The sequence below is a fragment of the Festucalex cinctus genome, chromosome 1, assembly GCF_051991245.1.
Source record: "Festucalex cinctus isolate MCC-2025b chromosome 1, RoL_Fcin_1.0, whole genome shotgun sequence".
NCBI lineage: Eukaryota > Metazoa > Chordata > Actinopteri > Syngnathiformes > Syngnathidae > Festucalex > Festucalex cinctus.
In genome coordinates this window covers 64,332,421-64,344,851 of record NC_135411.1, presented here as the reverse complement: position 1 = coordinate 64,344,851, position 12,431 = coordinate 64,332,421, and the positions used below count along the sequence as shown (strand labels likewise).

Here is a 12,431-nt window from a genome sequence, read left to right as displayed (position 1 = left end):
CACCACACAGTTTATACTTTTCTCATCGAGGATTTTACATTTTGTCACATTTCACTGATTTTAAACATTCTCAATGTTCAAACCTTCATCAATTTTATGAGATAGGTATCATCATTGTAAAAAAAATGCATGCAAAATTGCACTAAAAACAATCCACAAACCAGCAAGGCCGCAAAATGTGAACCGCGTTATAGCGAGGGCACACTGTATACAGTTGGAGTAAAGCCATAGGCTTTACTACGTACTTTGTTATGTTTTGATGGGATGAGGTGGTGGTTGTGGACCAAAGTGCAGGGAGGCAGTGTCATGACGGGGTCATGCCAGGTTTGGGTCATGACCGTGAGGTTTTAAACTGATGTAACCATCATCTGGTTTCAACTGGAAAAACGCTATGTGTTGTCAGGAGCTATGTGATGTCAAGAATCTTTAATCTCTTTACTTGATCAACAGCCAATCAGATAATTCCATGTCAGTCCTGTTATCCACATGTCTAACCACAGCCAATCCGATCAATTCACTGTCTATTTAAGCCAATCGAGAAGTGTGTGTTTGTCGGATGATTACCACTGTTCCTCTGTGCATCTCCGCAGCCCAAGGGGTCTTGGCATCTCGTTATTCTCAATGCATTCTCATTGTTTCTCGTCTAGTCAAGTTTGTTCTACGATGGATGTTATGCGAACAAAGAGTTAAAATCTTATTTGTGTTTGCGCTTTTGGGATCCAACCTTCAGAACATAACAGGCAGGGTGAGGAGGCAGCAATAAAGTCCAAACAAAGAATACCAAAACAAGGAAACAAAGTACTGGCCAGGAAATAAAACATCCATCCATCCATCCATTTTCTTGACCGCTTATTCCTCACAAGGGTCGTGGGGGGTGCAGGAGCCTATCTCAGCTGGGCTTTGGGGTACACCCTGGACTGGTTGCCAGCCAATCGCAGGGGACGCAGAGACGAACAACCATCCACACTCGAAATAAAACAACAAAGGCAAAAAAAAAAAAAAAAAAAAGAGGCAAGACATAGATGGAACGATAGGGCAAAAAAAGCGGCAGCATGACAGGAGGAAACATCCACGCAGACAGAGGGGAGACTAGAAACTATACACACACACACACACACACACACACACACACACACACACACGCACCCGCTAATAACACAACGAGAAACACCTGGGTAAGACACAAGTGGATGAGGGCTCTGATTGGTTGACACACAAGGGCAGAATTACACTTAATGAGACCAAGGGAGATGCACAAGGATCACAAAACAAAACACAGATAATGACTGACTAAAGAAACTAAATCAAAACAAAAACCAAACCCATGATAGAAACAAACAACAAAACTAATCAAAACTCAATCCAAACCATGACACTTTATGAACCAAGTGAGCAAATATTTTGAAAGAAAGTTTATTAAGCCAACAACAATTTGGAACATATTATTTGTGTTTTATTGTAAAAGTAAACATATGAACGGAATATGTCTGCTAACATTTTTCAAACAAGAACATAACTCAAATGTGTAAATTGCTTGTATTTATCCTAAAGTATTATGCAATGAAGTGTGCGAATCCCTTTTAATTCATTTACACTAACCAAGCTAAATCTCCAATCCAAGTAATTACAAAAAAAATAATTATGTAACTATTTCAATAGCTTAAATAAGTTGTATAAAATGGTGGCAGCAAGATTATTGCAGAGTGAATATACATAGTCCTTGACTTTCCATCTAGACTTTAATTTCTTCTTCCTCTTCAGAGAAAGTGTACACTGTTTTGGAAAGAGGAGGACTCATCTTTGTGACGGACTCTCCACCATAATGTCGAGACAGCACATCAGCTGCCCTCTGGAAGCGCTCCGACTCCATGGCAGCGTCCTGTTTGGGAGGAGACCTCGGAGGGGATTTGGAGGACTCAGCAACTGACCTCCTGTCTTCCTCTGTCCAGCTGCTCCTACAAGAGTGCTCCTTACTGTTCACGTTCCTCCTCAATGACCCGCTGCGCACTGAGGAGTTTGTCGAACTCACAGCAGGGCTCACAAATGTCACTGTTAGAGATCTTTCATCCTCCTCCTCTTCGTCGTCAGCATCCTTTTTCTCCTCCTCCTTAGCGGCGGCAACCTGGCTGGCCGTCTGGAGGTAGCTGGGGTTGTCAAACAAGCCCAGCATCTCGGTCATCAGGGAGGGGCCGAGGTCCAACGTGAAGGAGGTGAGGGAGTCAGAACGGGTCACTGTCTTGCCGTTTCGTTCCCGCAGAGACACTCTGTGTTCTCCATCTAGAAACGGCCGGTCAAGGCGAGAGAGTCGCGGCAGAGTGACAAATCCAGACTGGATACCTGCACATAAACAGGGAAAACACATTTAGATGTAAACGTATGTGGAAACAACTCATAACTTGATACATCTAATGAAAATGTAAAATACCTATCTGCAAAAACAATGACTAGTTTGTTATGGTTTGGGTTGGATTTTGGTTAGTTTTTTGTTTTACTGTTGTCATGGTTCAGGTTTATCCTCATGTTTCCTTAAGTTTCATCCCTGATCTGTGTTTTGTTTTGTTGTCCTTGTGTGCCTCCATCTTGTCAAGCATTATGTCCACCTGTGTTTTGGCCTGCCCTTCCTAATGTGTCAACCAATCAGCACCCTCTGCCACTTGTGCCTTGCCCAGCTGTGTCTCGTTGTGTCAATTAGTGTGTGTGTGTTTAGTCTCTTGTCTCCCCTCTGTCTGCGTCAATTCATTGTCATTTTCCTCCTGTCATGCTGCCAGTTCTGATCAACCCTTTTGGACTTTGTTGTTTTGGTTTCTTAGTTTGTAGATCATTTTTGCCTAATTGTTTTTGTTTGGTAAACATTTTTTGGACCGCATTCTTGGCCTCCTTGTCCTGCTTCCCTTCATTTGGGTCCAACACGTACCACACCCCTGACGTGACAAGTTTAGCTCATTCTTCCTGAGTGCTTAATTACGGTAGTTTATATTGTTCAGTTTTGACACCTTCAATTAGGCCCCCCTATGAAATATGCAAGTGTTAATGAGTTTTACAAATATAAAGGCTAAAATGATCTGGACTTGAACATTTATTGGTAATTGTAAAATTAATTCCATCTGGAATTGGAAATGTATGCAATTAACAATATACTGTACACTTTCAATTTGTCTCCACATGATGGCAGCCACAACTTAGTCAGTCACTTGCAGGAGAACAGTAGTGATCAGCTAAGCAAAATTTCATAATTATGTAGGTCAGTATCATAGAAGGTGCTGTATATAAATGGAAATAAATACTGTAAGAGCAAGAGAAATAGAAGTAAAATTGAATCATGAGGAAATTCATCGATTAGATTAGAATGAGGATTTATATGAAATTGTTCTAAATTAACTAAGCATTTGATACATTACAACAAAATATTAAATGTTTAAATGACTAGCTTAGCTCTATTTTTTGTTACAACATACTTGGCAACGTTTCCATACACACACATTTGCTGCAGTCTGTCTCCAAAGAGTTATTTTACTGTAAAAAGATGTAACAGACATACATAGAAATAGGCCTTCTGATTAACACTAATTGACAGATGCCAAAGTTAAAAACAATACGTACAGTATGTATTTATCATTATCCCTTGGTTGCAACACATAAATTAGCTTGAGCAAATTCCTTTGGAGTGGTTCATGACGAATCTTAGAAAAGATTTTCAGTGGACTACCTGCCTACTGCAGTCCCACATACACATAAGTTATAAGGCAATGGTCATAAAATACTATATTGTACAGTATTTATTTATCTTGTAGCAGCTGTGTGTGTTTGTGTTATAGGCATAACTGTACAGGTGTTGTCTGGGTGATGTGTGATGAGTCAGAAGTAGAAGGCCGCCTGTTTTCTGGTTGTCCTGGAGTATTGTGGGAATGATGTTGAAAGGAGGCCAATTTAGTGCCCCTCTGTATGTGCTGACATTTATTGTCCTGTTTTTGTATGCGGCTCTTCCCGCTGATTGCTCTGCTGGAGAATGAATGGCAAGAGCAGCAACAAGCAAGAGATCCATCATCGTATAGTGTACTACATGGTCACAGGTTCCTGTTCGGTTTGCTTCGAATGTAAATCTTTGACATTATTTTTGGGAAGACAAAACAGTACACACAAGTATCGCGATATTTGTACTTAATATACAGTCACTATAAGTGCTCCAATGTTCATTACTTATTGAGCAATTACTTGGCGGGACACTAGGGGGAGCGTCTCATAAGAGTGGCGGAGAAATGTACGGAAAGTCTTCAGGCGAAGAAGACTCATGAGTTTACTTTTACTTGTGTAAGACATTTATCTGTCCAGCAACTGACTCAGTTTTGCATGTATTATATCTTCAATTTTAACATAAAAAATTATATATATGTATATATATATATATATATATATATATATATATATATATATATATATATATATATATATATATATATATATATTAGGGGTGTGAATTGCCTAGTACCTGACGATTCGATTCGTATCACGATTCACAGGTCACGATTCGATTCGATACCGATTAATCCCGATACGAATGGTCACGATTCGATACCGATTAATCCCGATACGAATTTATAAGTCGATTGTTGCGATTTCTTTCCATTCAAATTTAGAAAATACTATCAGTAAATTTGTACATGTACACTGTAAGATTTGTATGAATATATTTATCTAAAACTTGAGGCTTATAACCGTGAGCCACTGTACACAAACAGTTTGCAATCTGTTTCACATTTGAACAGCATTAAAATAAAAATATTAAGGCTTAATGTGCCGTTCATATAACATTCTTCCATGCTCAAGGTGTGAATCCTTAAAAAAAAAAAAAAAAAAAAAAAAAAAAAAAAAAAAAAAAATCGATTCTGCCAATTAATGAATCGATTCGAGAATCGCGCGATGTAGTATCGCGATATATCGCCGAATCGATTTTTTTAACACCCCTAATATATATATATATATATATATATATATATATATATATACACACATATATATATATATACACACATATATATATATACACACATATATATATATACACACATATATATATATATACACACACACATATATATATATATATATATATATATATATATATATATATATATATATATATATATATATATATATATATATATATATATATATGTAAAAATGGTGTCAGTTTATAAAATTAAACAATTGACTATGCAACTGACTGACATGTTGCATGACAATAGTGTTTAAGAAAGACACAAATTTGTTCACAGAAAGTAGTCTCTGTTAAGAAAACATTTGTATTTGTTTAAATTTAAAAACAACAACACTAAAGTACTCACTGTGAAGAAGACACCAGTTTTAATATTGTGTTTCAGTAATGGTACTTCTTCTTTGTAATCTTCTAATTGAAAAAAACAGTTTGTCTTGAGTAGTTTTATCGTAGATTATCGTGGATTCATTACCTGACCAATATATCAATAATCGCGGTATCGACACATTGTGAAAAAAATCCTTATCTTGAGCCTGATATCGTATCGTATCGTGAGGTACTCAGAGTTTCCCACAGCTAGTTTGTAATGGTGACAAATTGCATTACATTGTACTGGTTATTTTGACTAGCTAGCTGCTAGCTACACGAGAGGGTTGGAAATATTTTAATCAGTTTCATCCCCACCTCCTTGTCAGTGGCAATCAAAATGGTGTAATATGGAATTATCTAAAACAAATGAATCTCTGCTGCTGTATTGGATCAAATGTAGTTGTACAAGTTAGTCTTATTTTGTTCTGCTATGCAGTTGCTATATTTTTTTTTATTATGATGATGATGTCAGTTGCTATGGTCATGTATAGGGGTGTGAATTGCCTAGTACCTGACGATTCGATTCGTATCACGATTCACAGGTCACGATTCGATTCGATACCGATTAATCCCGATACGAATTTATAAGTCGATTGTTGCGATTTTTTTTTATTCAAATTTAGAAAATACTAATCAGTAAGCTTGTAGAGTGTAAGATTTATATGAAAATGTATTATTTATTTATCTGAAATTTCAGTCTTATAGAGGTTGTAATCTGTTTCATGTTTGAACAGCATTAAAATAAAATATTAAGGCTTAATGTTCCGTTCATATAACATTCTTCCATGCTCAAGGTGTGAATCCTAACCCGAAGTCAGACGTTTTGTTGAATATTTTTCCATTAAAAATGGAAGTTTAAAAATCGATTCACACACACACAAAAAAAAAAAGAAAAAAAAGAGGCAATGATGATAAGACGTTGAATCGGTAAGACTACCGAATGAACAATTCTGAGCTCATAAAAAACAAAACAAAACAAAAAACAAAAAAAACAAAAAACGATTTTTTTTTTATTGAATCGATTCGAGAATCGCGCCATGTAGTATCGCGATATATCGCCGAATCGATTTTTTTTAAACACCCCTAGTCATGTAACAGTCATAAGTTTCTCAAGTCACTCTTATCTTGTCTTATTGGCTGTTATTTATGTAGAATTGTGACTTGCCCTAGCTGGAGTTACACTTTTGTCAGTACATCTGAGGTTTCTCTTGGCACGTTGCGATTTCCTGTACCTATTCTTCAATGCAAGCTGTTCTTTCATGTCTTTGAGGTTGCTTCCTTGCACACCTCCCTCTTTTCAATTTTTCATTATTTTTCAACTCTTACTACACCTTTATTTGCTGCATTGTTTTTAACTTCACTTAAGCATATCGGAAGCCAACTATAGTCGACTGTTTCTCATTTCTTTCTTGACTCAGATGATCACATTGCATAAATCCCACATCTAAAGTGGCAGAGCCACACTACGATCTCACCATATGTGCAGATGGCGCTATCTGTTGAGCTGATGGAATTGGGGAGCCTTTGCAGGCACCCATTGGGAGAATCAATGTTGAGCTGAGGCAGGGAGACGGCATTCTTGATGATGGGTGAAATGTCTGGCGGCGGGGATGAAAAGTCCCGGACTTCCCCTCGTGGCCCAGAATTCTTGCGTATGTGCCGAAAGGTGCGCGTGAAGAAGCCAGTCGACTTGGAGCTGTTTGCCGAGTCGGGGCTTCCTGGCTCTCTGACGCCGCCGTAGTTGCTAAGAAAAGAAGTGTCGCCAAACACGTCTCCGCCACGGCCGACGTGCATTGTGTGTCGGAAGTCGCCCAAAGGCGGACTGATCATGTCCACGGAGAGGTCGCTCTTGAAACGACGTCTCTCCTGAGAGCCAGACACGAGGCCCTTAATTCCTGGAAGTTTTCCAAGACTCATGCTTGTACGTTGTGCTTTAATTTGTATACAAAAAGTCCCAAGTCTGATTAAAAAACTGTTACTTTTGATTTCCAGATTTGCTCCACTGTGGAAAAAGAGAGAGAGAAAAAAGAATACTATGAACGAATTGTGTTTTTAAGCATTTAAATATAATTTGCATGCCCACTATGCACAGGTACCATTCATTTTAAAATGAGTGTCATTATACTTATGTACATTTTATGAATGTTGTGTAACTTTGACTGTCACCTAGCATGAGATTGATAATTGCAGGCCTGCTTTGAATTGTGTATATTAATGCTGATTAACTGTCTGAAATACCGCACATGAAATATGCTTACTACATGCATGAAATTACCTGAAGGAATGTGCTATCGTGGCACTGATTTTGCCCAAAAATGTTTTATTTTAAATGACCAAAGGTTTGTTTATTTATTTATTTGCCCAAAATTGTTGTGTATGCGTTTATGTCAACAGCAGCAAATGTTGATTCAGACTAAATCTGCTCAGAGGAGAGAAAATCGCAGAGTATTGTTGCTGCATTTTGCATAAAAAATTATTTCAATATTTTTGGAATTAAGACAGGGGCGGCATGGTGACTGAGTGGTTAGCACGTCCGCTTCCCAGTTCTGAGGTCTCCGGTTCGAGTCCAGGCTCGGACCTTCCTGGGTGGAGTTTGCATGTTCTCCCCGTGCCCGCGTGGGTCTTCTCCGGGTACTCCGGTCTCCTCCCACATTCCAAAGACATGCTTGGCAGGTTAATTGGGCGCTCCGAATTGTCCCTAGGTGTGCTTGTGAGTGTGGATGGTTGTTCGTCTCTGTGTGCCCTGCGATTGGCTGGCAATCAGTCCAAGGTGTCCCTCACCTACTGCCCAAAGCCAGCTGAGATAGGCTACTGCACCCCCGCGACCCTTGTGAGGAATAAGCGGTCAAGAAAATGGATGGATGGATGGAATTAAGACAATCCAGCAAGACTGCAACACTATGGATTTATCATTTTACTTGTGCATTTTCATCCAACTTTAGTCTTTGTCAACATGCACACAATGAGATAAATATTTTATTGTATTCATGTAATTTGCACCTTCTATTTCGGCAGTCTAGCATTCCTCACATGAGTAGAAATGTTATATTTTCTTAAAGGAGAAGTCAACGTTAAACATTTCTTGACAATAATATGATATATATGACCTCACTAGTGTAAACATGACATTCTGATTATTAATATTACATTTGTGGAATATGAGTTGTGGAGCAAAATCCATGTTTTTTATCCATCTCAAGGCCATTTTGTCACTTGCTGTCGAATGAAGATGACATCACAGTTGCTCATGGCTCAGGCAATGACCAACCACAGCTCAGCTGTTTATTTGGAGCTAAGCTGTGATTGGCTGATAACCTGAGACCTGAGCAACTGTGATGTAATCTTCACTCGACAGCAAGTGACAAAATGGCCGCCTCCTGAGATTGATAAAAATGGGTGGATTTTGCTGCTCAAATCATATTCCACTATCACAATATTTACCAAAATACCATATTTAGTTAGACTAGTGGGGTTGCATGCATAAACATTTTTTTTTTTTACTTCCTCTTAAAATGTTCCTTATTATATTTTCTATGCTAGTCTACACACAGAATAATATTGCGTTTGTGGAATATGAGTTAAAGGGATATTTGACTCATTTAGCCATTTTCAGCAGTAGAAAGTTAATATTTCGTCTAGAATTAATTGGATAACTTGATTATAATTTCATGTACAATTAATACCTTTAAAAACACATTTTGCCACTTGCTGTCGACTGAAGATGACATCACACATTCTAAGAAAACAGGTAATGACCGATCATGGTTCAGTTTGCAAATGTCACATGACCAAACCCAGAAAACAGGTGAGCCATGATTGGTCATTACCTGTTTCCTGAACTCATGTGATGTCATTTACAGTGGCAAAATGTGTCAAAATTGTTGTTGTAGTTGTAAAAAATAATGACGTTATCACATTAATCATAGACAAAATATTACTTTGCTACTGCTGAAAAATGGCTAAATGAGTCAAGTATGCCTTTTTAGTAACAAAACCCACCTGTTTGTATCCATCTCAGTGGGCAGCCATTTTGCCACTTGCGCTTGGCTAAAAATGACATCACAGTTGCTCAGGGCCCAGGTAACGACCAACCATGGCTCACCTGTTTCCTGAAGCTGAGTTGTGATTGGTTGTTACCTGAGTCCTGAGCAACTTATAAAATTTGAAATGGGCAAAATTCAAAATATTTATACAAAACTAAATGGGGTGAATCCACCCATTGAAACGCAATATCATCACATTATATATAATTATAGAATTAACTAGAAAATGCCATTTCTGGGGAAATGGCGTGTGAAAGCTGGAAAGCTGAATGAAAAACTGGAATAATTTGGAATAGCTCATGGCATGAATTATTGGAATATATTGAAGTCAATCAGATGAATAATGTGGAAGTAAATGGAAAATGTAGAATGTGGGAAATAATGGTACGAAATCGGGAATTGTGGGTAACGTGTGAATTTTGGAACTTAAAAGCTGGAAGAGCTCCTGGCGTGAATTGCTGGAATATATTGAAGTTGGAATGAAGTGAATTGGATGAATAATGTGGAAGTAAATGGAAAATATAGAATGTGGGAAATAATCGGGTATGAAATCGGGAATTGTGGGTAAGATGTGAATTTGGAACTGAAAAGCTGGAAGAGCTCATGGCGTGAATTGGTGGAATATATTGAAGCTGGAATGCTGTCAATCGGATGGAAAATGTGGAAGTAAATGTGAAATTCTGAATCTCCAATTAAGAATACAGCCCTGCGATTGGTTGGCAACCAGTCCAGGGTGTCCCCCGCCTACTGCCCAGAGCCAGCTGAGATAGGCGCCAGCAGCCCCCGCGACCCTTGTGAGGAATAAGCAGTCAAGAAAATGGATGGATGGATGGAATTAAGAATACATGGGAAAAATTTGGGTACGAAATCGGGAAATGTGGGTAACGTGTGAATTTTGGAACTGAAAAGCTGGAAGAGCTCATATCATAAATTGTTGGAATCGGATAAAAAATGTGGAAGTAAATGTGAAATGTAGAATCTACCATTAAAAATACATGGGTACGAAATCGGGAATTGTGGGTAAGGCGTGAATTTTTAAACTGAGAAAAATGGAAGCGGTTGTTGCGTGAATTTTTGGAATATGTCGAACATTGGCCTCCAGCCTTCACACAATAATGTCCATTATCTGAGCTTGTTTCACAATTGAACAAAGGACATTAAATAAAGACAATATATTGTGGCTAAATCTGCCTTAGATTTTGTTATTTAATTTTTAAAAAATGTTTTAAAGAGATGCTTTTGGGCAATATTTGAATGATTTTTATTTATATTATAGATCTTTGTCTGTTTGATGTTAATGCACTTGTTCAAAAATGCATTAATTGGTTTATTTTTTATTAACCAGTTACCCAGTAGTGGAGTCGTACTCTTACTCAAGTACAATTACTGTATTTGTTGGACAACACATTATTGGTCCTTGAGTCATGATATTCTAAAATTACAGTACTTATACTTAAGAATAATTTTTGGCGACTCTACCCACCTCTGCTCCCATCTTTGCATTACTCACCTAAACAAGGTTTTGGGAAAAAGTAAGAAAGAACCTAAGTATGTTGTTAACCATACTGAATGTGCTGATTTATTCTGCGCTTCATCTACATTTAACAGAGTCCACATTGATCTGTTAATCCCACTCCTATCCATTTGTTTCTACAATGCAGTTTTCAAGAAAGTCATTCTCAAAGCATGGCACTGTCGCCCGAGGTCATATTGCTTACTGGCAGAGGGTCCTCTGTGTTCAAAAGATCTTCACTTCCTGAGAGAATCTTGTGAGTCATTCAGCATCCAGCAGAGTTGATCCAGCGTCATGCATCATCTGCGACTGAAGAGCTTTATCCATGTGCAGCACCATCCTGTCACCAAGGCGCTTTGTGCGCTCTTTCCTGGAACTCCTTCACGCAAGAACGCCAGACTTTTGAGAAGAAGAAAAAAAGTTGGCAGGGGTGATTCAACTATGAAAAAGACATGCAAAAAAAAAGTGACAATCCTGTAACTGTTCTGTCTGAGTCTCCCTGGCAGGACGATAAGGCTTCTTTGGGATTGTCCATGCATTGGATTAGCTCTTAATCCCTTCTGTCTACCACCCCCCAACTGTGACTCCCTCACTTGCTCTCTGCCGTCTTCAATCCACTTACTTCCCTGATGGTTTCCAGGTAGAGGGGCTGTTCTGTTTTTATTCAGCCAACAAACATAAACAGAAAGCGCAAACAAAATAGAAAACACACACGGCGTGTCAAGCATATGGTCAGGATCAACGCTGGGAACGTTTTCTCCCATTCTATTGTCCAGGGATGGAACATGTGTCAAGAATCTGTTTGTACTTTCTTGCCCCCGCGATGAAAAAAAGTTTCCAAGATGCTCTCAACTTTTATTTATTTATTTATTTATGGACAGGACAGTATTTGGAAGAAAAAAGATAAATGAACTATATTTCTAGCTTTGTTTATAATATAGCACTTCACTTAAACTTTTTTCCCTTCCTTTTTATATCTGAACTGAATGAAAAGGACTGCATGCTTGAAACCACACACTAGATCAGGTACATAATATGAGTCCAAATACAGTGCAATCGACATCCAAAGGACAGATTATTGGATTCCATTTGGACTAAAAATGTACAGGCATGTAGAGTATGTTACCAAACTGTTAAAGCAGTATCAGTCAAATGTTTGTTTCCTTTCCTTGTGGGTACACAACAGTTGTAAGCCGTAATCACGTGACCACTGCAGGTCAGAGTATTGGATTAATGCCACATGGAGGTGAAGTCAGTCAAGCTGAAGTTGTTGCCAGTTCAAGCCGTGATTTAATAAGATGAGAAAGGTGTCACTCTTACTAGGCACTTGCTTGGACCTTGGATTACTGTTGTTAAATCTTTAACTAATCCCTCATTTTTCAGATGTTCCAAATTTCCCCAAAGTTAAACGGCTATTCACTGCCATTGATATGAAGCAATTGTGAAAAAATATGTCAGTTCGGGAATAAGCGCTCATTTATACAGATGAGAGGTTAAATGGATTCTAGCTGTT

The 12,431-nt window shown here is 38.2% G+C and overlaps 1 protein-coding gene across 4 annotated transcripts in view; it reads right to left on the bottom strand.

The window, feature by feature from the left end:
* Window positions 1-1,720: 1,720 nt before the first annotated feature.
* Window positions 1,721-12,431, bottom strand: part of cdc42ep1b (CDC42 effector protein (Rho GTPase binding) 1b) — a 34,418-nt gene continuing 23,707 nt past the window's right edge. For all 4 annotated transcript variants that reach the window (XM_077502020.1, XM_077501992.1, XM_077502000.1 and 1 more), the window contains 3 exons: window positions 11,124-11,317; window positions 6,838-7,364; window positions 1,721-2,337 (listed from right to left, as the gene is read on the bottom strand). In XM_077502020.1, the coding sequence (XP_077358146.1) occupies window positions 1,733-2,337; window positions 6,838-7,279 (1,047 nt within the window). In that variant the 5' untranslated portion in view covers window positions 7,280-7,364; window positions 11,124-11,317 and the 3' untranslated portion in view covers window positions 1,721-1,732. The remainder of the gene's footprint in view (window positions 2,338-6,837; window positions 7,365-11,123; window positions 11,318-12,431) is intronic.